Genomic DNA, 27702 nt, shown 5'->3' with positions numbered 1-27702 from the left:
ATACTAGCCTACATTAACTTTTGCACTGAGAGTGTCACAACAAAAAAATCAGTCCGCACCTTTCCAAACCAGAAACCCTGGATGACCAGGGAGGTCCGGCAGCTGCTGAAAGTCCGGGATGCAGCATTCAAGTCAGGTAACTGTGAGGCCTACAGCGCAGCCAGATCAAACCTCAAAAAGGGCATCAGAACAGCCAAACATAAATATTCCCTACAAATAGAGGATCACTTTCACAATAACTCTGATCCTCGGCGAATGTGGCAAGGCATTCAGTCTATCACAGACTACAAAAGCTCTAATCGCGGTCCCGCTGTCCATGATGCCTCCCTGCCAGACAAGCTAAATCATTTCTATGCCCGCTTCGACAAGGACAATACTGACCCAGCCACAAAAATCCCCAGCCACCCAGAAAACCAGGTGCTCACTCTATCCGTCGCAGAGGTCAGAGAATCACTGCGCAGAGTGAACACACGGAAGGCTGCCGGACCAGACGGCATACCGGGTTGGGTCTACCGGGAATGTGCCGACCAGCTGGCTGAGGTCTTCACACCTGTATTTAACCTCTCACTGTCCCAATCTAAAGTCCCGGCGTGCTTTAAGACTACCTCTATCATTCCTGTCTCCAAGAAACCAACATCCACATGTCTGAATGACTACTGACCCATAGCACTCACCCCCATTGCCATGAAGTGCTTTGAAAGACTGGTTCTGGCTCACATCAAAAACATTATCCCCCCCACATTCAACCCACATCAGTTTGCCTACCGCCCCAAAAGGTCTACTGAGGATGCCATTGCCACTGCCCTACACATTGCTCTGACCCACCTTGAACTTAACAACACATACATCTGGATGCTGTTTATAGATTACAGCTCTGCCTTCAACACTATCATCCCCGCCAAACTAACCACCAAACTCCTCTCCCTTGGTCTCAACCCCTCCCTCTGTAACTGGACACTGGACTTCCTGACCAACAGACCTCAGTCTGTTAGGTTAGGTGACCACACCTCCTCCACCCTGACCCTCAGCACAGGTGCCCCTCAAGGCTGTGTTCTGAGCCCCCTCCTTTTCTCCCTCTTCACCCACGACTGCCTGCCAACTCACCCCTCAAATGTTATAGTTAAGTTTGCAGAAGACACCAGTCATTGGCCGTATCACCAACAATGACGAGATGGCCTACAGAGACGAGATTGAGCACCTCCCATCATGGTGTACTACCAACAATCTTGTCCTTAATGTGCAGAAGACAAAGGAGCTGATTGTGGACTTCAGGAGGTCTAGAAGCTGCAGCCACTCCCCGAAACACATCAATGGGGTGGAAGTGGAGCGTGTTTCCAGCTTTAAATTCCTTGGAGTCCACATCAGCGAGGACCTTTCGTGAACATTAAACACCCAGGCCCTTGTGAAAAAGGCCCAACAACGCCTGCATTTCCTGAGGAGGCTGAGGAGCACCCGTCTACCCCCCAAAATTCTCACCAACTTCTACCATTGCACCATAGAGAGCATCCTGACCAGCTGTATCTCAGTGTGGTACGGCAACTGCACCTCAGTAGACCAGAAAGTTCTGCAGCGGATCGTCAAGGCGGCCCAGCATATCACTGGTACCCAGCTCCCAGCTATAAAAGACATTTATCACAAACGCTGCCTTCAAAGGGGTCTGAGCATCAGCAGAGATCCCACCCACCCCAACCATGGACTGTTCTCCCCCCCCCGCACTCTAGGAGGCGCTACAGGAGCCTCAGAGCCCGCACTCCCAGGCTCAAAAACAGCTTCTTTCCACAAGCTGTTGCCCACCTGAACCTCGCAACCCACTGAATGTCTGTAGATATTTTTAAATATTTTGTACTCTTACTCTTTTTTAAGTTATTTTTAGCTTTTGGTCTTCATGTGTGTATATCTTATACTGTGTTTGCTGTGTTTGTCTGTGTCTGTCTTGCACTGTTTGGTGAAGCCACAGCCCTCATTTCATTTTTAACATGTGCCTGCACGTTGTTTTTAATGACAATAAAATTGAATTGAATTGAATTCAATACATATATATATATATATATATATATGATGATAGAGCACTTTATTCCAGTGTAAAGAGTGTAATTTCAGTAGCTGAGAGTTAACGACAATATGAGCCATGATGTAAAATGAGTAACAGTGATGTCAGCGAACACTTGATGTGGTGGCAGGTTTAGCCGACAAGGCAGATGAAACAAAGATGATCCTAACGGCTCTATGAGAGGAACCAGTTGAACACTGGATGTGTGACATGCCCTTAGTGGAAACGGGTGTGTTATTGTTTTGGGGAGTGAGCCTCTATTTACACATGGCACCATGGGGATGGTAGTTGTTCTCCCTGCCCAAGCCCATTAATGCTTTCCATTTCAAACCAAACAATAAAAGTCCAGGCCTTTAAACACCAGTCATCATTGACGTCATGTGTCTATAACACTATTTACACATGCTGCCTTCCCTGTGAACCTTGACTTCATTTGAACTGTGGGGCTCATGTGTGAGTGTGAGGTGGAGCTGATATTCTGTTAAAATTTGTATTGGCAATTTGAGGACTCAAAACCTAGTGATGTTTCTGGAAAACATTACCAAACCACAGTTGTGTGAGTAAAAGCTGTCAGATTACCCTATTAAGATGATTTAAGTCAGAGATTTGCCACAGTTGGGCCCCGGGCACAGAGGTATGACTCTCATCTCATCATCAGCCACTTCTCTGGGGTCGGGTCGCAGTGGCAGCAAGCTAAGTAGGGCACTCCAGACATCCCTCTCCCCAGCAATGCCCTCCAGCTCCTCCTGGGGGATCCCAAGGCGTTCCCAGATCAGATTGGACATGTGGTCCCTCCAGCAAGTTCTGGGTCAACCCCGGGGTCTCCTCCCAGTTGGCCTTGCCCGGAAAACCTCCAAAGGAAGGCACCCAGGAGGCATCCTAATCAGATGTCCGAATGACCTCAACTGACTCCTTTTGATGTGAAGGAGCAGCGGCTCTACTCCGAGCTCCCTCTGGATGTCTGAGCTCCTCGCCCTATCTCTAAGGCTGAGCTCAGACACCCTACGGAGGAAACTCATTTCAGCCGCTTGTATCTGCGATCTCACCCTTTCAGTCACTACCCAAAGCTCATGACCATAGGTGAGGGTTGGAACGAAGACTGACTGGTAAATTGAGAGCTTTGCGTTCTGTCTCAGCTCCCTCATGAGACATGGATACTGACAGCCCGCTTATAAAAAAAAAAAAAGAAAGAAAAAAGAGAAGAAGATGGCTATTTAAAAACACGATAAAAGACAAAAAATAAGAGTCACGTGATGTGGAGTTTGAGAATGGCTGCTTGAACAACGTCTCCGACCAGCATGGCTTTTAAAATAAGATTTAAATTATAGTTGAACGATGCCATAGTTAATATTTGCTGAGCTAAAACAAAGTTACAACCGAAGAAATGTCGGGAAAAGAAAAGAAACACCAAGGAAAGAACGCAACGTCAAAAAGAGCAGACTCTCCTGATAGACCTAGCAGCGACAAGCGTGGCGGGTTGGCTGACGCTACTGCTAGCATCACAGACAAGGAGCCTACTGCTAGCAACATGGCCACTGATATCAAGAATATATTCACCCTCCTGACAAACATGTCCACCGGGCACAACAACAAGCTTGATGAAATCCAACGAACCATCACCTCCATGGAGTCCAAACTGACTGCCATTAACACACGCATGTCTGACGTCGAAGGTCGGATAAGCTTCCTGGAGGATAGCGAAAAGGCCCTGAAAAAGGACCCACCTGCCCCCCGGGCCGAGCTCGAGCAACTCCGGCTGCGGGTGGATGATCTAGACTCCCGAGGCCGCCGCAACAACCTTGTGTTCGTAGGCTTTCCCGAGTCCTGTGAGGATAAAGGGGCTCTCTCATTTCTAACCGAGGTGATCCCGGATATCTTGGGTCTGGACTTTCCCAAAGGTTTGGAACTGGACAGAGCCCATCGCGCACTAGCCCCACGGAGAACAGACGATCAACCACCGAGGGCCATTGTGGCTAGGTTCCTGCACTTTCAGGACCGTGACCGGATCATGCAAGCAAGCCGAAACAAGGGTAAACTGGAATGGAGAGGGCATCGCATCAGGATCTTCCGTGACTATGCAAAGGTGGTGAATGATAAACGCAGACAGTTCAAGCAATGCAAGGAGATGCTCCATGAACGCCGAGTTGCATTTTCCCTGCGTTTTCCAGCAGTGTTGGTCATCAACCCTAAGGGTCAGGGAGGACAGCGACATGAGTTCGAGGACCCGAGAAAAGCCCTAGAGTACATCAAGACCCTGTGACTGACTTAACTTGAGCCCACACACTTGACTACTGATCCATATGGGACATAGACTTCTGAACATCGTTCCTCACTGCCTATTACGTTAGAACATAACTTTTCCCCCTAAATCAAGCCTTGGGCAGGACTGCCAATCTCTCAAAGACGTAACGTACAGGTAACGTCCAAGCTCATTTGAAACGTCTGTTCTACTTTACAATGAGCTGGCCTGTGTTTAACTGACTAAGTCAGGGTTTATTTTATTAGCCTATACTTTAGTATTCATTTCTTCACTTAGGCTAAAGCCATATTAGGCTATTGTTTTCTGTTCTCTATTTGTTGGACGTGAATTTTGATTTTAGCTTTAAATGTTGTAAGGCAATCGTCTGATCACATGGGGGGGGGGTGAGTGCGTGTGAAGGAGTTGGTTGCAGGCAGAGCATAACGTTAACTCGCCTGACAGCCTAACAGCTTTGTTATGTCAGGCACTCTGCTCAAGGTTGAAAACAGGCTTTGCATACTTGCATAGTGTTGGTAACATTAACATGTTTGCTCATGGTTAATTGTGTTAAATTAGGTTATCATTTCGCTCTTTAGTTCATGAGCGTTGACGTCATTCAATAGTCTGCAATAGTTGAAAGCCATGCCGGTTTGGTCTGAGAGCAGCGTATTTCTACGAGTGGCGGACCATTCTGTTTTGTTTTAGAGCTAAGCAGTGTTAGACTGCATGGCAGAGTTTACACAACTCACAGTTGTTCATGTGTTGGTTTCTTTGAATGCCCACGCTATGTGTTTTTCTTGTTTTTTGTGTGACTACTAAGGCAGATAGGGGAATGAAAAAACATACTGCACACGCGCAGTATGCAGTCACATAAGGGAGTGTGCTACTTGAGCCCAAATGTTAAGGGTCTACATTCGCCGGTTAAGAGGAAAAAAGTTTTGTCTTATCTGAAATCTAAACACTGTGATGTAGGGTTTCTCCAGGAAACGCATCTATTAGATCAGGAGGCAAGAAAACTACGTACTGGGTGGGTGGGATATGTGTCTGTAGCATGTGGATCTAGCCGCAATAGGGGGGTGGCTATACTGATTAATAAGCATCTCCAATATAAATGCATTAAGGAGACCACAGATGATTCAGGGAGGATCTTAGTAGTTCTAGCTGAAATACAGGGCCACTCAGTTATTCTAGCTAATGCCTATGCGCCCAACATTGAAGACCCATCCTTTATTGGTAGGTTGGAGTGTAAATTGAGGGAGATGGGAGACCACCCAGTCATCATGGGGGGAGATTTTAATCAGGTGTGGGATCCTGTTCTGGATCGTCAGCCTTCAAGGCCCCAACCCCGTAGATCAGTGAGTGTATTGAAGGATATGTGCAAGGAGCTGGGCCTGGTAGATGTATGGCGCCTACATAATCCAACTTCCAGAGAATATACATACTACTCCCCACCTCATGGCACACTCTCTAGGATTGATTACCTCTTTATCTCAGACTCCATTGTATCCTCTGCAATATCCTCTAGTATTGGTAGTATTCACATTTCAGACCACGCTCACGTAATGGTCAGCATTCTCCCCTTTAACAAGTTGAATAGGACTCCAAGATGGAGGATGAATTTAAGCCTTCTTCTGGATGCTGGCTTCAGAGAATCCTTAAGAGCCCAAATAAACCTCTATAAGGAGACTAATCTACTAACATCCCCATCAATGGGAACAGCATGGGAAGCCATGAAAGCCTTCCTAAGAGGACATGTCATTCAACATGCCTCTTTTAAGAAAAAACGGAATATGGCTAAACAAATTGAATTAGAAAAACAAATTGAGACAGCTGAGACCGCCTATATACAAAACATGACGCCTACTAATTTAACCTCACTTACACGTCTTAAATATCAATTTAACTCCATTCTCACTGAGAAAGCAGAGTTTGCCCTATTCAGAGCCAGACAAAAACAATTTGAAGAGGGAGACAAAGCAGGGAGAATGCTGACCAGATACATAAAGCAGAAGGAGACAATGAGCGCCATACCAGCGATTAGAGATCGGGGGGGGGGGGACCCTATTATTAGACTCCTCAGATATCAATGCAGAGTTTAGACAATTTTACGCCAGCCTGTATACTTCTGAATTGCAGGCGAACAGTGAGGAAACCCGAACCTTCCTTGGTAGTCTGAACCTCCCCACTCTGTCTGATGAGCAGCGTGAGTTATTAGATGAGCCCATCACTGTTGAGGAGATAGTAGAGGTCATTAGAAGCCTACCATCAGGTAAAGCCCCTGGCCTTGACGGCTTCACAGCTGAATTCTACAAGTGCTATGCACTGGAGTTAGCCCCCATGCTATAAGATATGTACACAGAGGCGTTTCAAAATGGCTCCCTTCCCCCTCCCTGATGGAAGCAGTTATTACTGTAATTTTAAAAAATGGTAAAGATCCGGTAGATTGTAAAGCTACAGGCCCATCTCATTGCTTGGCTATGATGAAAAGGTGCTATCAAAACTGCTAGCCAACAGACTCAACAAAGTCATCACTACCCTGATCCACCCAGATCAGGTGGGCTTTATCCCCAAATGTAGCTATGCTGACAACATCAGACGCCTGATAGACATTATGTGGGCCACTCGTGATGCGAACTCCCCTTCAGCGGCCATATCTCTGGATGCAGAAAAGGCGTTCGACAGGGTTGAGTGGCTTTACCCATTCCTCACCCTGGAGTCATTTGGTTTTAGCAATACATTCATCACCTGGATACAACTCCTGTACACACATCCCAAAGCTGCTGTGCAAACTAAGGGCCTGATCTCACCCTGGTTTGAGCTAGGTAGGGGGACCAGGCAGGGCGACGGCATCTCTCCGGGCCTATTTGCACTTGCTCTGGAACCACTGGCGGCAGCCATTCAATTAGAACCAGCATTCCCAGGGATACAAATTGGTCAATCAATACACAAGCTGATGCTTTACGTGGATGACATCCTAGTTCTAGACCCTGAGCACTCCCTTCCTGCACTGCTTACCATTATAGACAGATTCTCTCATTTATCAGGTTACAAAGTTAATTGGCAACAATCAGAAGCCCTCCCCTTAACCTCGTACTGCCCCAAGACCTTGTTCCAGGGAGGTAAATTCTCCTGGCCCAGCAATGGCATTAAATACCTGGGTGTGACTTTCCCCCTAAATTAGATGATCTAGTGAAGGTCAACATCGAACCTCTACTGAGTCAATTTAGTGCATACATTGAAAGATGGACTCCTCTTTACTTTTCACTATGGGGGAAAGCTAATGTTTTGAAAATGACCTGTACACCGAAGTTCAATTACATTCTCCAAGCACTCCCAGTGAGAATCCCGCTTAAATATTTCAAACAATTTGACAAGCTATGTAGCAGATTCCTCTGGGATGGTAAACGCCCCCGACTTAATTTGAAAAAACTACAAAGGCCAGTGGACCAGGGTGGGCTGGATATCCCAAATTTACTGTTATACTACCAAGCATTTGGTCTCAGGCATCTTGCCCACTGGACTTTACCTCCCGAGCACGCCCCCCCCTCCCGGTTTGGCATCGAAAGTACACTTTGTGATGCTCTCCCTCCCCTCCATCTTATAACCGCTGCACTGCCTACAGAAGCTATGACCCATCCGATAGTTGTTAACACTCAATGGATTTGGAAACGAATCTCAATTAGACTCAAATCCAATCCCCACCTGAACTTAGCAGCCACTATCTGGTTGAATCCCAAGTTGAAGATTGACAAAAAAAACATTTATTTGGACACAATGGGCGGGCAAAGGAATATTGGTTATAGGAGATTTATATGATGAAGGTGGTACGATGAAATCATTCACGGCGCTTGTGCAACAGTATGGCCTCCCCCAACAGCAGTTCTGGAGATATCTTCAACTAAGACACCTCTTGTCTCAAACTTTTGGGTCTATCTCCACAACCCCGCCTAGTTCAGATGTACTGTCGGATATAGTTAAGGTGTTTGGCACAGGCCATGAAGCTTCAAAATATTACTTGTTGTTGACTAAACACTCTGATGGTTTTGGGATCCAATTTAAAGTTAATTTGGGAGATCGATCTTAATCTTACCTTTACCAGTCAGGAGTGGGAAAACATTTTAAGGAATTAAAAGAAACCATCACCGGAATTCAGGACAAGATTAGTACAGTTCAAAATAATTAACAGGGTATACTGGACCCCCTCAAGGTTATACAGGGCGAAACTAAGAGACAGCCCTGACTGCTGGAGGTGTGGGGAGGGCCCGGGTACGCTGATCCACATGCTGTGGTCTTGCCATGTTGCACAAGAATTCTGGACAGCTATATATGAGAATATCAAACTCATGCTAACAACAGACATCCCATTTTCTCCAAGCCTCTTTGTTCTGGGAGACCCTACTCCTTTAAAAGCCCTTCCACGAGCACGGGCAGAGTGGGTCCAGACAGCCCTGATGTTGGGTAGAAAGCTCATGGTAACAGAGTGGAGGTCGGCCACCCTACCTCACACCAATGTATGGTTCTCCCATCTGGGGATCGTGGCAGCACACGAGCGACTCTCCTTTAGACTCATCAACCAGGTGGAGAAATACGAGGCCAAGTGGACGCACTATATTTCCTTTATTAGAGGCCCCGTGTGTTCTGTGACAACTAATCTATATCTTAACATCTATTTATACACTACTCTCTATCTGCCAACTATGTTTTTATTTGTTTTTATTTTTTCTCTGCTGTTCCTATTGTCTTGTATACTATTAAGACTCGTCTTATGATCACCCTTAATCCAAATGTGTCTGTCTCTTGATATTGTCCAGTAGGCCCTGTTACATTGTTCCTTCCATCTCTGTAATCCATGTGTGATGTCATGGCCTGTATTTGTGTTAAAGGAAAATAAAAACTACTGATCATAAAAAACAAAACAAAACATAAAGGTCTATCAAAAGTCTTTGGGTGGGGAGGGGGCGTCCGGGTAGCTTAGTGGTCTATTCCATTGCCTACCAACACGGGAATCGGTGGTTCGAATCCCCGTATTACTTCCGGCTTGGCTGGGCATCCCTACAGACACAATGGGCCGTGTCTGCGGGTGGGAAGCCGGATGTGGGTATGTGTCCTGGTCACTGCACTGGCGCCTCCTCTGGTTGGTCGAGGTGCCTGTTCGGGGGGGAGGGGAATTGGGGGGAATAGCATGATCCTCCCACGTGCTACGTCCCCCTGGTGAAACCCCTCACTGTCAGGTGAAAAGAAGCGGCTGGTGACTCCAGATGCATTGGAGGAGACGTGGTAGTCTGCAGCCCTCCCCGGATCGGCAGAGGGGGTGGAGCAGAGACTGGGAAGGCTCAGAAGAGATGGGTAATTGGCCAAGTACAATTGGGGGGAAAAGGGGGGGAAATTCTAAAAACAAAAAGTCTTTGGCTGGGGAGATAGCGGGAAGCTGAGAGTCCTTGTTGGGGTGCAGCTCCAGACAGGTTAAGACTGCACCCCAAATCACCACAATTTCATTCTCCTTAGAACTTGTAGTCTAAAAATCTGATTGAATATACGTAAGGTTTATATAGCCTATATAATGATGAGGGTAGATCGGTATGAAACAATCCAGTTTTCTCACCTCTAAGGCATCTGTCTCACATTCCCCCTCCTCCGGACCTTTCCAGGGCTCCTCCGTTATGCTGTTGACCAGGTCACAGAACCTGTCGAAGACAGTCCCCTTAGTCCAGTTACCATATACACATAGACTTATGTTAGTTAGTATGCTTTTGTATACACTGACATTCTAAGCTCGTTTCCACAGGAGAACAGACACAACACCACAGACCTGAACTGAAGTACACATCCAAACTGTGACACAGTTTCTAGAAGCCACACATTGTGAGACATGAAAGCGTTTGAACTTTAGAAGTGATGAAGAAGGAATTCGATTGTGTACTTATACGTTCCCTTTACGTTAGACAGTAGGCAAGTAAAACATGACACAGAATGATCCAGTTTAGCCAGAGAAACAGGGTTGTGCGTATCTGTAAAAGAATTGCACACAGCTAATGACTATTCAACAACATTACAATGTAATGGTAATAACAGGATGTAGCTGAAGCTCCTATTCAGAGTTACAATGAATGTTTACATGCCTACCTCCCACGCGTGCACGCACGCACGCACGCACGCATGCAGGCAGGCACGCACGCACACACACACACACACACACACACACACACACACAAAACCATCTTCACTGGTCTTGCGGCACAGAATCTTATTCCTTTGGAAGAACGCAGTGGTGCAGATATTCTCTGTAGTATAAGAGGTACACGTGTGTGTATTAATATGGATGAATACACAAACACCGTCATCATCATCGGCAGCCACTCAGGGTCGAGTATGAGTGTCCTCCTTCTGGGTCCTTGTGGGTCTTCAGGTGGGCATAGAGGCCGATCCTGGAGCCGCATATTTTGGGGCGATGTGGGCAAGAGTGTGAAGAAGTGGTTGAGGATGTGGTTTGGGCCTTTCTGGTAACTCGCTCCTTTCTGAGTCTGCACTTGTTTTCAGCAGCACAGTGGAGGTCATGGTTGTAGCATGCAACAACCTCACAGACAGCTAGTCTCCAGGTCTCCCTGTTTTTTGCTGCTTGCTCCCAGGTGTTAAGGTCGATGCCAAACCTTTTGTTGCGGGTTTTGATGTTATCTTTACATCGCTTCTTTTGTCCTCCTGGGGCACGAAGTCCTGTCACAAGCTAAGAGTAAAGGACTTGTTTAGGGAGGTGAGAGTCAGACATGCGGAGGACATGGCCAGTCCATCTCAGCTTATGTTGTGTGATGGTGGCAGTTATAGTAGGCAGGTTGGCCTCCTCGAGGATGCTGAAGTTGGTGTGCTTAACCTCCCAGCTGATCTTAAGGATCTTCCTGAGGCATCGCTGTTGGTATGCCTCGAGTGTCTTCAGGTGCCTGCTATATGTGGTCCAGGTTTCTGACCCACACAGTGGGGTAGGCAGCACTGCCACTTTGTACACCAGAAGTTTTGTTCTGGCCTGAAGGTTACGGTTTTTGAAAACCATTTTGCTCAATCTTGAGAAGGCCCGGCTGGTACAACTGAGACGATGGCGTATTTTGATGTCAATGTTGGCTTTAGAGGAGAGAAGGCTGCTACGATATGGGAACTGTTCCACGTTTTCAAGTCTGGTGTTGTCTACAGAGATGGATGGGGACAGAGCAGGCACATTTCTGTTGGGTGAGGGTTGGTAGAGGATATGGGTCTTTTTTATGTTAATGGCCAGGCCAAGTTGCTTGTGTGCCTTTGCAAAGCTGTCCAGTATGCTCGGTAGTTCCTCTTCTACCAGGGACAATAAGGTGTTGTTATCACCATACTGAAGCTCTATGATGGATGTGGTGGTGGTTTCACCTTTAACTCTGAATCTGTTAATATTCAGAAGATTCCCATCAGTCCTGTACATAATTTTTACTCCATGAGGCAGATTGGGATCCGTGAGGTGGAGGATGGTGGCGATGAAGACAGAGAACAGGGTTGGGGCAATGACACAGCCTTGTATTACTCCTGTGTGGACGCTGAAGGACTCTGTCTTGTCTCCATAACTGCCGAGTACTCTAGCTGACATTTTATCATGTAGTAGTTGCAGTACTCTGATATATTTGTCAGGGCAGCCTATTTTTGACAGAACTAGACAAAAAAATAAAACAAAATAAAGCAATCAAACTGAATTTGTCGCTGACGCTCACTCACATCACATTCAATTTGGACACAACGTGCTTTAAAAAAAAAGAGAGAGACATCAGGTCACTCAGCGATGCCTGAAGCATGTGAATTTTGTGCATGTCATGTGAGCTACTGTTACTGCGATTTGAACTGGGATACCCTCAGCAAATAGGAGGAAACTGGTAAAATGTCAAAAAGACAATCGAATTTGCTGAATTTCTTCAAACCAGTAGGTCAGTCAGACCCTAAGCAGGGCAAAAGGATTTCCATGGATCAACAGGGTGGCGATATTAGCAGCACAGGTAGCAAAATCATTGTTAGTACCAGCGATGCTAGTGCAGTGGCACCTGCTAGCAGACACAACCAGCACGAAGAACGAGACGAGAAAGATGATGATGAGGAGAACTTGAAATCGGGGTGAGAGGATGGTGGAGATGATGAAGACGTGAGTGCAGTTGGTGAGGAGACTCAGACTGGGGAAATTTGAATGGAAGCTCAATTTAAAGCCAAGAAAAAGGATATTATCCCTGTCTTCCACATGGCATGTGATTACTGTAAGCCCTACAGCTAGGCAGGTGGGCGTTTGTGCTGTGAAATGATGAAGTGAGTACGGCTAAATTAAGGTGTGCGTGTGTAGGTGCAGCGCTGTCCATAGCACCGAAATGCAGCAGAGGAGATCGACAGACAGACAAACAGGCAGAACACATCAGTTCAGCTTCTTAACCTGCGTGCTTCTCATGGTTGTAAATAGAACTTCCGGCCCTAATTCCATTTCCCCCCCATTGTAGCAATCCACAGACAGAAGGGAAGCGACGGGGAAGTGAAGGGACAGTAAACGAGAGAGAGAGAGAGAGAGAGAGAGAGAGAGAGAGAGAGAGAGAGAGAGAGAGAGCGAGAGAGCGAGAGAGCGAGAGCGAGCTGCAAACTGTAAACAATTGTACGTATGTGCCCCCTTGCTGATTTTGGGTGATTATTGTGAATGCTCTGATTAATAAATGTAAATAAATACTGCTTTGTTTGTGATGGTAGTGTTGTTCGGAATCAGAATCATGTTTATTGGCCATGTAGGTTTGCACATACATGGAATGTGACTCCAGTTTTGTGGCTCTCTCAGTGTGCTTAACATGGAATAACAACACTACAACACAACAATCTTCACATATATACACAAGGATTGACAAGGATTGAAAGTTTGCTTTTGAAACCTGCAGTAAAATCCATTTAGGTCGTCAGCCAGTTGATGGTTCCCTGGACTGTGTGTGTGTGTGTGTGTGGGGGGGGGGGTCTCCTGTAGTTGGTAATTTCTTTCAAACCTCTCCAGACTGATGCTGGGTCATTGGCAGAAACCCTTTTTTGCCACTCTGATCTCCTTTGTGAGTATATTCCTGGCTTTGTTGTACTGGATCCTCTCTCCACTCCTGTAGGCTTCCTCTTTGGCCTGACGAAGCCGCCTGAGTTTCGCTGTGAACCAGGGCTTATTGTTGTTGAAGGTACAGAAAGTTCTGGTGGGCACACATGTCCTCACAAAAGCTGATATAAGATGTCACAGTGTCAGTAAGTTCATCCAGGTCTGTAGATGCAGCCTCAAAAACACTCCAGTCAGTGCATTCACAGCAGGCCTGGAGCTCCAGTTCTGATGCATTGGTCCATTTCCTCACAGTTTTAACCACAGGCTCTGCAGATTTTAGTTTAGCAGGTTGGGAGAAGATGAATCAGACTGATCAGAGAGGCCTAGGGCCCTGTGTTGGGTTTGCCTGTGTTGGTAGGCAACGGAATAGACCCCCACACCACCCGGACGCCTACTTCTGGCACACTAGATAATATAGTGTAATACAGTGGAAGTATATAGCATTGTATGTGGGCATGATGGGTTGTGGAGTTGTGGTATGGTATATGGTATAGTGTATGGGCAATGTAGCATTTAAGCAATATGGCATAATATATGGGCATAGGTTGTGGATTACTTAGCCATAACAACACTGTGTATAGTAGCGACATTGTGCCTGTTGTGCATACATGGTTGCCGCCGATGTCCTGTTGTTGTTCCATTTATTTGTTTTTTCTTTTTTGTTTGTTGTTTTATTTTCTTTGTTGTGTGAGTGATGTCTACAAGTGCTAGAAGCTGCTGTGTACTGGAGTCAAGTTTTTCGTGTGCATTGGCACCCTTGGCCGATAAAGTTGATTTTGATGATGTCATCACTGAGACAGAAAGACAGACAGACTCACACAGACAAACCTTTTACAGTGCATCTCTGTGCAGAAGTAGATCTGGAAGTCTTCTGCATTGTGGAGCACGTAGAGGAACGCGCTGCGCTCATCAAACTTGGAGATGCTGAGAAAAGAAATGACACGGTCAAGGACAATCAGTCGGACTGTATGATCGAAACCATGACGTCAGTCAAAAACACCTCCCCGACAACAGAAGCAACATTATTTGTCTCTCAGTGCTTTCCTCCATTTTATCACCACACAAACTGTGCAGGACGTGCGTTACTTTTTTTTTTATTTTCCCCCTTTTTCTCCCCAGTTGTACTCAGCCAATTACCCCACTCTTCGAAGCTGTCCTGGTCTCTGCTCCACCCCCTCTGCCGATCTAGGGAGGGCTGCAGACTACCACATGCCTCCTCCGATATATGTGGAGCGACCAGCCGCTTCTTTTCACCTGACAGTGAAGAGTTTCACCAAGGGGACACAGAGCGTGGGAGGATCACGCTATTCCCCCAGTCCCCCCTCCTCCCCGAACAGGTGCCCTGACCGACCAGAGAAGGCGCTAGTGCAGCAACAAGGACACATATCCACATCTGGCTTCCCACTAGCAGACACGGCGAATTGTTTCTGTAGGGACGCCTGATCAAGTCAGAGGTAACACGGGGATTCGAACCGGCGATCCCTGTGTTGGTAGGCAACGGAATAGACCACCACGCCACCCGGAGGCCTGACTTTTTTTTCTGATGCAGTTTTCATCCCCGCAGCCGTGACATGCATGCAGCTTTAATCTTTTGCTGTTTTCTAGGATGAGCGCTCAGCCAAGTCTTGACCACTGTGCCAGGACGTTTGTATTCATCCCGGTGTGGCGGTGCTCTGGCCTGCTGCTAGAGCTGCTATTGTGTCCTCCTGGGCACCGAGAATGAGACGTTCCCTAGCAACATCCGAGGCCTCCACTGAGTTTCTGTGTGAACAGTGAAATAACGCTGAGCAGTACACCGTAAATACTTCTGATTTTTTTTTGTTTTGATTTTGATATACTTTTATTAATCCCCGTTGGGAAATTCTTCTCTGCATTGAAGCCATCCCAGCTGTGTAGCTAGGAGCAGTGGGCAGCCACCGTGCTGCGCCCGGGGACCAACTCCAGTTGGTCTTGCCATGCCTCGGTCAGGGGCACAGACAGGAGGATTAACCCTCACATGCATGTCTTCCTGATAGCAGGGAAACCGGAGCATCCGGAGAAAACCCACTGCAGACACGGGGAGAACATGCAAACGCCACATACGGGACAACCCCCAAGGTTGGACAACCCGGGTTCGAACCCAGGACCTTCTCGCTGTGAGGCGACAGTGCTAACCACAGTCCCACCGTGCCACCCATTAAAGTGTTTCTGCAGTGTTTGAATGGAAAACCGACGGAATTCGGTTCAGTTATTAGAATGCACCATTCCGGTACAAGTTTGGTTCCCCCTCAGAGTTCAGTACACATGTTTCAGGCATAGTTTCAAAAGGAGGACATGTCAATGCAATCGGATTTGGATAGGCTTGTCAGAAAACTACAATACCCATTGCACACAGAAGTTCTGGGCATAGCAAGATGCAGTGTCAGTTAAGAGCGATGGAGTCACGGCCGTCCCCGGCTCCAGCTACTCCAGCCCTGGTGTCATGTCTAGTCCTGCTATGACACCAACCCACTCCTGAGTCCTGTCCCGTTTTCTTCGGTTACCCATGATTCCTACCATTAAACCTTTTGGTTCACATGTTACCAAATCTGCATTTGGTTCCTCAATTCCTGCACCCCGCCCACGACTGACCGATGGCGAACCCATTGTGTGAGAAGCAACAGCGCCAACTTTGCACCTGAGGTATGCGACAACAGTTAGCCTCTAGGCATCTGGGTAGCGTGGCAGTCTATTCCGTTGCCTACCAACACGGGGATCGGTGGTTTGAATCCCTGTGTTACCTCCAGCTTGGTCGGGTGTCCCTACAGACACAATTGGCCGTGTCTGCGGGTGGGAAGCCGGACATAGGTATATGTCCTGGTTGCTGCACTAGTGCCTCCTCTGGTTGGTCGGGGCACCTGTTCGGAGGGGGGGGGACTGGGGGGAATAGCGTGATCCTCCCACGCGCTACGTCCCCCTGGCGAAACTCCTCACTGTCAGGTGAAAAGAAGCGGCTGGCGACTCCACATGTATCAGAGGAGGCATGTGGTATTCTGCAGCCCTCCCCGGATTGGCAGAAGGGGTGGAGCAGAGACCGGGACGTCTCAGAAGAGTGGGGTAATTGGCCAGATACAATTGGGGAGAAAAAGGGGGGAGAAAACCCCCCTCCCCCCAAAAAAAGTTAGTCTGTAAATGACAGTATTACACACCAAGAAAAAAATAAAATAAATATATATAAATATATATAAAACACTGGTAAACTACTTGTTTGAAGAATTATGTTTGGAATCAGAGGTCTAGCTGTTTATGCTAAAACAGGATGTAGAATTTTACTCTGGGTAGATAATCTTCAATCAAAGGACCATGTGTTTTACCTTTGAAAGCTATTGTACCAGTGATTGTTTTGGTTGATTAGATAAAAAAGTATTAGGAGATGTCCACTTCTGAGATATTGCTCAACAAATCTCAAAACCATGCTTCCTAAAAGCAACTTCTGGGATTTTACCTACATTAGTCGGGTGAATTGTGAAAACGGTTGACACCAGCACACTGAGTTATAACTGTGAACCGCTTTCCATCAGTATATTCTTTAATTTCCATTCCCCGCTGGTCTTGATGGAAAACTAACTAGTCTCAGGTCAGCAGAATTGGGACAAATGACTCTCAGTAGGGGCAGCATGGTGACGCAGTGGTTAGCGCGGTCACCTCACAGCTAGAAGGTCCTGGGTTCGAGCCCCCGGGGTAGTACAACCTTGGGGGTCATCCTCTGTGTGGAGTTTGCATGTTCTCCCCGTGTCTGCGTGGGTTTCCTGCGGTTGCTCCGGTTTCCTCCCACAGTCCAAAGACATGTAGGTCAAGTGAATCGGCCGTACTAACTTGTCCCTAGGTGTGAATGTGTGTGTATGTCGGCCCTGTGATGGACTGGTGGCCTGTCCAGGGTGTCTCCCTGCCTGCTGCCCAATGACTGCTGGGATAGGCTCCAGCATCCCTGCGACCCTGGTTGGGGTAAGAGGCTTGGATAATGGATTGATTATTTTTTCCCCTGTTTTTAAAACCTGACTAGCGGTCAATAACCCTAACGTAGGCCAAAGCCTAACGGTAGCCCACTGAATCGTCAGAGCAAACATTTTTTATGTGATGTGAAAAGGATGATAACAAGTGTGAGGATAAAACGGGTAGTTGGCTTATAATGGCCTGCTTTCTTGGAAATTCATCAAGCACAGCTGTTTAGCTTAAGATATAAAACTTAGACTTTCTCTAATTCAGTAGGAAAGCTGCACGATTCTAGATCTTACACTGGCCCGCCAGCTAACATTATGTGCCAATCACAATTCTATAGCTTACATTGATCTAGATATCACACAATGCACGATTCTAGATCTTACACTGGCTCGTCAGCTAACATTATGTGCCAATCACGATTCTAGATGTTATACTGATCTAGAATCGTGAAATCACACAATACACAATTCTAGATCTTACACTGATCTAGAAATCACACAATGCACGATTCTAGATCTTACACTGGCTCATCAGCTAACATTATGTCCCAATCTGTTCATCCTGCCACAAATATTATGATATTTCCATTTTCGGGCCATGATGACAGGATGGCAGTTCAGCTATTTTAGTTGAATAATAATAAAAAAATACTTAAACCATTTAATCTGTGGTCTTTACGTAATGTTCTATCACCATTAAAAAAAAAGAAAGAACTGAAACCGGTAACCAAAAACCAAGAATTATTTTACAAAACCGAATCATAACCAAACAGGAACACTAGCAGCACAACACTGCAGTGAAGGAGCTGTAGTGGAATAGGGAAGCAGCTAAGAACAGCTGACTCGGACAACCCGTAGTGCAGTCTGTGATACTGGCATGAGGCGCTGCAGATGGCATGGTGGCAAATGAAATGGTACTCTGTCCATGGAAAAAGGCACGTGGGCCTAGGAAGCTGTTGGAATATCGGCCTTGGAAGGTTACAGACACGTTCCCCTTTCATACATGGATAATGAGAATCAAAAGCTTGATGGACAAGATCAGGCAGGAGTCTCCGTGGACTATGATGTGTGCGGATGACATTGTGGTCTGTAGTGAGAGTAGGGTGCAGATTGAGATGCCTGGAGAGGTGGAGGTATGCACTGGAGAGAAGAGGAATGAAAGTCAGTAGGAGCAAGATGGAATACCTATGCGTGAATGAGAGGCAGGACAGTGGAATTGTGAGGATGCAAGCAGTAGGGGTGACGAAGGCATATGAGTTTAAATACTTGGGGTCAACTGTCCAACGTATCAGGGAGTGCAGAAGAGAGGTGAAGAAGAGAGTGCAGGCAGGCTGGAGTGGGTGGAGAAGTGTGTCAGGAGTGATTTGTGACAGAAGGGTAACAGCAAGAGTTAAAGGGAAGGTTTACAAGATGGTAGTGAGACCAGCTATGTTATATGGTTTGGGGACAGTGGTACTGACGAAAAGACAGGAGGAGGAGCTGGAGGTGGCAGAGTTGAAGATGCTAAAATTTTCACTGGGAGTAAGAAAGAAGGACAGGATTAGGAACGATTATATTAGAGGGACCACTGAGGTTGTACGGTTTGGAGACAAAGCAAGAGAGGCAAGATTGAGATGGCTTAGACATGTGTGGAGGAGAGGTGCTGGTTATATTGGGAGAAGGATGCTGAATATGGAGCTGCCAGGGAAGAGGAAAAGAGGAAGGCCAAAGAGGAGGTTTATGGATGTGGTGAGGGAGGACGTGCAGGTGGCTGGTGTGACAGAGGAAGATGCAGAGGACAGGAAGAGATGGAAATGGATGATCCGCTTCGGCGACCCCTAACGTGAGCAGCTGAATGTAGTAGTAGTGGTAGTAGTAGTAGTAGTAGATAATGAGAATCAAAAGAACAATGTAACCAACATACCACCTCCATTTGAAGTGGAAACCGGTCACCTGTGGAGATGGGCTTCATTAACTGTAGTATGACTGTGTACTTAAGAGACAGATGTACTGACCTGACGCCTCGTACCAATGTGGCGCAGAAGTTCCACTCATGGATCCCCTTGTTCTGTAGGCAAGATAAGACCAAGTCAAGTATCATCATCTAGAATATCAGTTGAGCCCCTGATACACATCACGAAGAGACCACCAAGATCCAGACGGACAGGACCGGTATTAAAAATGACTCTTGGGCAAACAGAAAAAGAAACTTAGTGAGCATCATGTAGGGTGTGTCCGCTTGTCAAGACCCTGAAATCCCATTTACCTACATCCTGCTCCCCTCTATCTACTCCTACCCCGTCCCACAGGCCCCTTCTTAGAACAGAGTTAAACCACATTACAATAGGTTAAATATAAACAAGAAAAAGGAAAAAAATAAAAATAAAAATAAAAAATAGATAAGTAAACAAAAATAAATAAAATAAAGAAGCGAGTAAATAAATAAAAGAATAACTACTTTACTTGCACCTGAGCCATTTTAATGGTCTTTTTGGGCTTTGAGGTTGGGTAACTGCTGGCTGTGTATGTGGTGGGCAAGCCGCAAGGTATTCGTTCACCCAAGGCCAGCCCGAGCCCGATTTCTATGGCGCCACCTCGCCAGGAGGGAGGCCATCAACATATTCAATCAATGGCGTCCAGTGAGAATAGAACCTATCAGAGGAGCCCCTCAGTGTAAACTTTATTTTTTCCGGTTTAAGTACGTAGAAACAAAATGTCCCGTCATCACGCTTTACTAGAGGCTGGCTGACAGGATTTCCAAAGGACGAGGATTTTTCTACGGACGATTAAATAGGCAAAGCCAATAACATTAGGTTGGATAGCCATTGTAGTGATTTCATCTGAGTGGGGGGGGGTGTCTACCAAAGATTGTTATGTGAGGGGACAGACAGACTTTCAACTTCAAAACTTCTGAAATCACATTACAAAAATGAATGCAAGAAGCTAGTTAGTTTGGGACATGACCAGAACATATGAGCCAAATCGCAAGGGGCTAGGGAACGTCTCTCACAGTTTTCATCCACTTTGCTTGGGTGACGTTTGGCGAGCTTGGCCTCGCTATAATGGAGTCTATGAATTACTTTGAACTGTATGAGACTGAGCCTAGCACAACTAGCGGAGGAGATGACAGCTTCCAGAGCCTTGTCAGGGTCCCCCAACTGAAGCGCATATATATATAGATATCTATATATATATATATATATATATATCTATATATATATCTATATATATCTATATATATCTATATATATCTATATATATATCTATATATATATATACATATATACATATAAACAACCGAGCTACTGAGGATGCACAAGCCAATGCATTCTTAGTGCCGGTCCCAAGCCTGGAAAAATGGGGAGGGTTGTGTCAGGAAGGGCATCTGGCGTAAAATCTTTGCGAAATCAAATATGCAGATCATAAATAAGATTTCCATACTGGATCAGTCGAGGCCTGGGTTACCAACGACCGCCACTGGTACTGTTGGCCAGCAGGGTGCCGGTGGAAACTATGCTACTGTTAGGTGAAGGAGAAGGAGAGGGGGAAGGCATGTCCAGAGGCAGGTGGAGAGGAGGAAAGGTAGGCGTGTGGAGGTGAGAGTCGGAACTTTGAATGTTGGCACTATGACTGGTAAAGGGAGAGAGCTGGCTGATATGATGGAAAGAAGAAAGGTAGGCATACTGTGTGTGCAAGAGACCAGGTGGAAGGGGAGTAAGGCCAGGAGTATCGGAGGTGGGTTCAAACTCTTCTACCATGGTGTGAATGGGAGGAGAAATGGGGTAGGGGTAATTCTGAAGGAAGAGTATGTCAAGAGTGTGTTGGTGGTGAAGAGAGTGTCAGACAGAGTGATGAGTATGAAGCTGGAAATTGAAGGTTTATTGCTGAATGTTATCAGCGCATATGCCCCACAAGTCGGGTGTGAGATGGAAGAGAAAGAATAATTCTGGAGTGAGTTGGATGACATGGTGGAGAGGGTACCCAAGGAGTAGAGAATGGTGATTGGAGCGGACTTCAATGGACATGTTGGTGAAGGGAACAGAGGTGATGAGGAGTCAATTTTGCGAAAAGGATGGAAATGCTGTGGTGAATACATATTTCAAGAGGGAGGAACACAGGGTGACGTACAAGAGTGGAGGAAAGTGCACACAGGTGGACTATATCTTATATAGAAGGCCCGATCTAAAGGAATTGGAGACTGCAAGGTGGTGACAGGGGAGAACGTAGCTAGGCAGCATCGGATGGTGGTCTGTAGGATGACTTTGGAGACCAAGAAGAGGAAGAGAGTGAAGACACAGCCGAAGATCAAATGGTGGAAGTTGAAGAAGGAAGGCTGTTGTGTGGAGCTGAGGGAGGAGTTAAGACAGGCACTGGGTGGTAGTGAAGAGTTGCCAGATGGCTGGACAACCACTGCAGAAATAGTGAGGGAGACAGCTAGGAAGGTATTGGTGTGTCATCAGGACAGAGGAAGGAAGACAAGGAGACTCGGTGGTGGAATGAGGAAGTACAGCAAAGTATACAGAGGAAGAGGTTGGCAAAGAAAAAGTCGGATAGTCAGAGAGACGAAGAAAGTAGACAGGAGTACAAGGAGACGCAGCGTAAAGCGAAGAGAGAGGTGGCAAAGGCAAAGGAAAAGGCATATGGTGAGTTGTATGACAGGTTAGACATTAAGGAAGGAGAAAAGGACTTGTACCGATCGGCTAGACAGAGGGTCCGAGCTGGGAAGGATGTGCAGCAAGTTAGGGCAATCAAGGATAGCGATGGAAATGTGATGACAAGCGAGGAGAGTGTACTGAGAAGGTGGAAGGAGTACTATGAGGGGCTGATGAATGAAGAAAATGAGAGAGACAGAAGGTTGGGTGATGTAGGGATAGTGAATCAGGAAGTTCCGTGGATTATCAAGGAGGAAGTGAGGGCAGCTATGAAGAGGATGAAGAGTGGAAAGGCAGTTGGTCCTGATGACATACCTGTGGAGGCATGGAGATGTTTAGGAGAGATGGCAGTGGAGTTTTTAACTAGATTGTTTAACACAATCTTGGAAAGTGAGAGGATGTCTGAGGAGTGAAGAGGAAGCATGCTGGTACCGATTTTCAAGAACAAGGGCGATGTGCAGAACTGTAGCAACTACAGAGGTATAAAGTTGATCAGCCACAGCATGAAGATTTGGGAAAGAGTAATAGAAGCTAGGTTAAGAGGAGAGGTGATGATCAGTGAGCAGCAGTATGGTTTCATGCCATGAAAGAGCACCACAGATGCAATGTTTGCTTTGAGAATGTTGATTGAGAAGTATAGAAAAGACCAGAAAGAGTTACATTGTGTCTTTGTAGATTTAGAGAAAGCATACGACAGGGTGCCGAGAGAGGAGGTGTGGTATTGTATGAGGAAGTCGGGAGTGGCAGAGAAGTATGTAGGAGTGGTGCAGGATATGTATGAGGGAAGTGTGACAGTGGTGAGGTGTGTGGTTGGAATGGCAGATGGGTTCAAGTTGGAGGTGGATTACATCAAGGATCGGCTCTGAGCCCTTTCTTGTTTGCAATGGTGATGGACAGGTTGACGGACAAGATCAGGCAGGAGTCTCCATGGACGATGATGTTCGCGGATGACATTGTGATCTGTAGCGAGAGTAGGGTGCAGGTTGAGGAGAGCTTGGAGAGGTGGAGGTATGCACTGGAGAGAAGAGGAATGAAAGTCAGTAGGAGCAAGACGGAATACCTATGCGTGAATGAGAGAGAGGACAGTGGGATGGTCAGGATGCAAGGAGTGGAGGTGACAAAGGCATATGAGTTTAAGTACTTTGGGTCAACTGTCCAAAGTAACGGGGAGTGCAGTAGAGAGGTGAAGAAGAGAGTGCAGGCAGGGTGGAGTGGGTGGAGAAGAGTGTCAGGAGTGATTTGTGACAGAAGGGTACCAGCAAGAGTTAAAGGGAAGGTTTACAAGATGGTTGTGAGACCAGCTATGTTATATGGTTTGGAGACAGTGGCACTGATGAAAAGACAGGAGGCAGAGCTGGAGGTGGCAGAGTTGAAGATGCTAAGATTTTCATTGGGAGTAAGAAAGAAGTACAGGATTAGGAACGATTATATTAGAGGGACCGCTGAGGTTGGACGGTTTGGAGACAAAGCAAGAGAGGCAAGATCGAGATGGCTTGGACATGTGTGGAGGAGAGGTGCTGGTTATATTGAGAGAAGGATACTGAATATGGAGGTGCCAGGAAAGAGGAAAGGAGGAAGGCCAAAGAGGAGGTTTATGGATGTGGTGAGGGAGGACATGCAGGTGGCTGGTGTGACAGAGGAAGACGCAGAGGACAGGAATAAATGGAAATGGATGATCCGCTGTGGTGACCCCTAATGGGAGCAGCCGCAAGTAGTATATATATATATATATATATATATATATATATACTATAAACACACACACACACACACACACACACACACATATATATATACACTACCGTTCAAAAGTTTGGGATCACCCAAACAATTTTGTGTTTTCCATGAAAAGTCACACTTATTCACCACCATATGTTGTGAAATGAATAGAAAATAGAGTCAAGACATTGACAAGGTTAGAAATAATGATTTGTATTTGAAATAAGATTTTTTTTACATCAAACTTTGCTTTCGTCAAAGAATCCTCCATTTGCAGCAATTACAGCATTGCAGACCTTTGGCATTCTAGCTGTTAATTTGTTGAGGTAATCTGGAGAAATTGCACCCCACGCTTCCAGAAGCAGCTCCCACAAGTTGGATTGGTTGGATGGGCACTTCTTTGAGCAGATTGAGTTTCTGGAGCATCACATTTGTGGGGTCAATTAAACGCTCAAAATGGCCAGAAAAAGAGAACTTTCATCTGAAACTCGACAGTCTATTCTTGTTCTTAGAAATGAAGGCTATTCCATGCGAGAAATTGCTAAGAAATTGAAGATTTCCTACACCGGTGTGTACTACTCCCTTCAGAGGACAGCACAAACAGGCTCTAACCAGAGTAGAAAAAGAAGTGGGAGGCCGCGTTGCACAACTGAGCAAGAAGATAAGTACATTAGAGTCTCTAGTTTGAGAAACAGACGCCTCACAGGTCCCCAACTGGCATCTTCATTAAATAGTACCTGTTAGAGCCTGTTTGTGCTGTCCTCTGAAGGGAGTAGTACACACCGGTGTAGGAAATCTTCAATTTCTTAGCAATTTCTCGCATGGAATAGCCTTCATTTCTAAGAACAAGAATAGACTGTCGAGTTTCAGATGAAAGTTCTCTTTTTCTGGCCATTTTGAGCGTTTAATTGACCCCACAAATGTGATGCTCCAGAAACTCAATCTGCTCAAAGAAGTGCCCATCCAACCAATCCAACTTGTGGGAGCTGCTTCTGGAAGCGTGGGGTGCAATTTCTCCAGATTACCTCAACAAATTAACAGCTAGAATGCCAAAGGTCTGCAATGCTGTAATTGCTGCAAATGGAGGATTCTTTGACGAAAGCAAAGTTTGATGTAAAAAAAATCTTATTTCAAATACAAATCATTATTTCTAACCTTGTCAATGTCTTGACTCTATTTTCTATTCATTTCACAACATATGGTGGTGAATAAGTGTGACTTTTCATGGAAAACACAAAATTGTTTGGGTGATCCCAAACTTTTGAACGGTAGTGTATATACTAATGGGATAATATGTCAGCATATGAAACAGAATAAACCCAGCAGGCTGTTGCTGCTGTTGGATTTGACCTTGTCATCAGGAGCCACGTGCCAGATGGAAACTGTGTTGCTGTCCACATCTTTGTTTATGGATAAATATGAGGGCTGGTACACTTTAGTGGGCTCCAATATCAACACCTGGGGAGGAGAAACACACCTTGTGAGAACTTTCTTTTCCAACATTTACTTGTTTGATTTGCCAGCAGAAACACACACAGAGCGGGGAAGCAGGAAATACAAACAGGAAGTAGGGCATATGGTGCTGGTGGGCCGCAGTTGGGAATAAGTGCTTTGACTCACAGGGAAGCGAATGGAGTAAACTTCTTTCTTGGTGGCCTCGACCATGAAGTCCATCCAGAAGTCCACCAGCTCCTGCTTGGGGACTGGCTGCTCCACACCAGCTTTCTTGAAGTGCTGGTAGATCAGGATGGTCTCCACCAGTGAGCGCAGATACCTGACGTAGCACAAAGACACAGACCACCAGCGGGCCGACTATGAAGTTAAAAAATCCTACACCTTACATCACGTTTTATTCTTTCCAAGAGAACATTGTATTCACAGAGATTTTGTGGGCAAATGCTGCTAACCACGACTGATTTATAAAAATAATTTTACATGAGTTTGACCAACATACACATTTAATTCACTAATATTTGATCTCCCGTGTTTTAAAGATCTAAATGTATTCATCAGTAATCCAAAGGGAAACAAAAAATACTGCCTCATAGATGTTACCTGTTGTGCCTTGTTGGGTCACAGTGGTCTTAATAACGTTGATGAAGGTTCATGAAAGAGGCATAGCGTTTATAACATCCATCCATCCATCATCCAAACCGCGTATCCTGCTCTCAGGGTCGCGGGGATGCTGGAGCCTATCTCAGCAGTCATTGGGCGGCAGGCGGGGAGACACCCTGGACAGGCCGCCAGGCCATCACAGGGCCGACACACACACACACACACACACACACACACACACACACACACACAAATCTAGGGACAATTTAGTACAGCGATTCACCTGACCTATATGTCTTTGGACTGTGGGAGGAAACCGGAGCACCAGGAGGAAACCCACGCAGACACGGGGAGAACATACAAACTCCACACAGAGGACGACTCGGGATGACCCCCAAGGTTGGACTACCCCGGGGCTCGAACCCAGAATCTTCTTGCTGTGAGGCGACCGCGCTAACCACTGCACCACCGTGCCGCCCGCAATTATAACATTGCATGAGAATACAACAGGTCCAAAGACAGCAAGACAGCGCTTCAAACTACTGTATTTACTTTTAATATTTAGCCAGTCCCCAGAGGAAGTACACCAAGTACTTGCTCATCCGCATGCTACAGATGGCCTCTGTAATTTTACAGTAAGGTCGTTCAAGATTAAAGGGGACATCAGTGATTTTAATTTACAACACTCTTTTTTATATATATGTAGTATATATTTTTCCCATTTTTCTCCCCAGTTGTACTTGGGCAATTACCCAACTCTTCTGAGTTGTCCCGGTCACTGCTCCACCCCCTCTGCTGATCCAGGAGGGCTGCAGACTACCACATGCCTCCTCCCATACATGTGGAGTCACCAGCCGCTTCTTTTCACTTGACAGTGAGGAGTGTCGCCAGGGGATGTAGTGTGTGGGATGATCAAGCTATTTCCCCCCAGCACCCCCCGAACAGGTGCCCCGACCGACCAGAGGAGGCGCTATTGCAGCGACCAGGACACATACCCACATCCGGCTTCCCACCCACAGACATGGCCAACTGTGACTGTAGGGATGCTCGGCCAAGCCAGAGGTAACACGGGGATTCGAACCAGCGATCCCCGTGTTGGTAGGAAACGGAATAGACCGCCACGCCACCCAGACGCCCTTAATTTAGAATACTTTTAATAACATTATTCGGGTGAACTCTTCTAAATCCCGACAGCGATCAAGTAAGTACACTTACTGAGAATACAATCTGGTGTCTATGGCCGCATTGGCCCCTACTTGACATTAATCAGTTTGTGCATTCATGAGCCTCTCAGGAAAAAGCGGGAGGGTGGATACCTTTGCAGGATGTTTTCAAAATAAAGCAAGTACTCACCAATGCCTGCCAAGGACATCCTACCACCACTTTAACTCACGGTTTATCTGAAGACTACAGAAACAGACCTGGGTTGAACAGTAGGTGCCCTACATGACGTGTTTTTTTGTTTTTCTTTCCCACGAGTCCTTCTCACCAGATGGGAGCTTTGAGTTTGAAAAGTTTCTCAGAGGCTTGGATGACCCTGGTGTTGTCACAGGCCAGGATGCTGGCCCCGAGGAAGAAGCCCACGTCCCAGTAGCTCTGCAGCTTGTCCAGACTGCCCTTCTTACCCAGCAGGCTGCTCAGCTTAACTCCTGCCAAACAAGGAGAATCCCACGTTTAACACAGCAGCTGAGCTTACTTTAGTTTGTCAATCATTTTGTGGAGGAAAAAAAAGTCAGTGAGGTGTGAGGTGGCGGGCAGGATAAGGCGAGTAAGGTTCAAAGAAAAGGAAAGATAGGCTAATTAAAAGAGCTGCAGGCCACTTCCCAGAACTTCCTCTTCTGCTTTACACATTGCTGAACTACTTTTGGGGCCTCAAAGCTCCAGGTAAGGAGCAAAGGACGAAGACAAAAGCTTAACAGCATGGCTAGGTGTGCCAAAAAAAA

At 46.3% G+C, this 27702-nt stretch overlaps 1 protein-coding gene across 3 annotated transcripts in view; it reads right to left on the bottom strand.

Annotated features, from left to right (window-relative positions):
* map3k5 (mitogen-activated protein kinase kinase kinase 5) overlaps positions 1-27702 on the bottom strand; it is a 147877-nt gene that overhangs the window by 34620 nt on the left and 85555 nt on the right. For all 3 annotated transcript variants that reach the window (XM_056294458.1, XM_056294459.1, XM_056294460.1), the window contains exons 9-14: positions 27249-27408; positions 25325-25478; positions 25055-25162; positions 19349-19401; positions 14224-14319; positions 9892-9973 (exon numbers count right to left, since the gene is read on the bottom strand). In XM_056294458.1, the coding sequence (XP_056150433.1) occupies positions 9892-9973; positions 14224-14319; positions 19349-19401; positions 25055-25162; positions 25325-25478; positions 27249-27408 (653 nt within the window). The remainder of the gene's footprint in view (positions 1-9891; positions 9974-14223; positions 14320-19348; positions 19402-25054; positions 25163-25324; positions 25479-27248; positions 27409-27702) is intronic.

The sequence above is a fragment of the Lampris incognitus genome, chromosome 15 (assembly GCF_029633865.1).
Source record: "Lampris incognitus isolate fLamInc1 chromosome 15, fLamInc1.hap2, whole genome shotgun sequence".
NCBI lineage: Eukaryota > Metazoa > Chordata > Actinopteri > Lampriformes > Lampridae > Lampris > Lampris incognitus.
The sequence above is the reverse complement of the archived record's forward strand: the minus strand, read 5'-3'. Positions and strand labels throughout refer to the sequence as shown.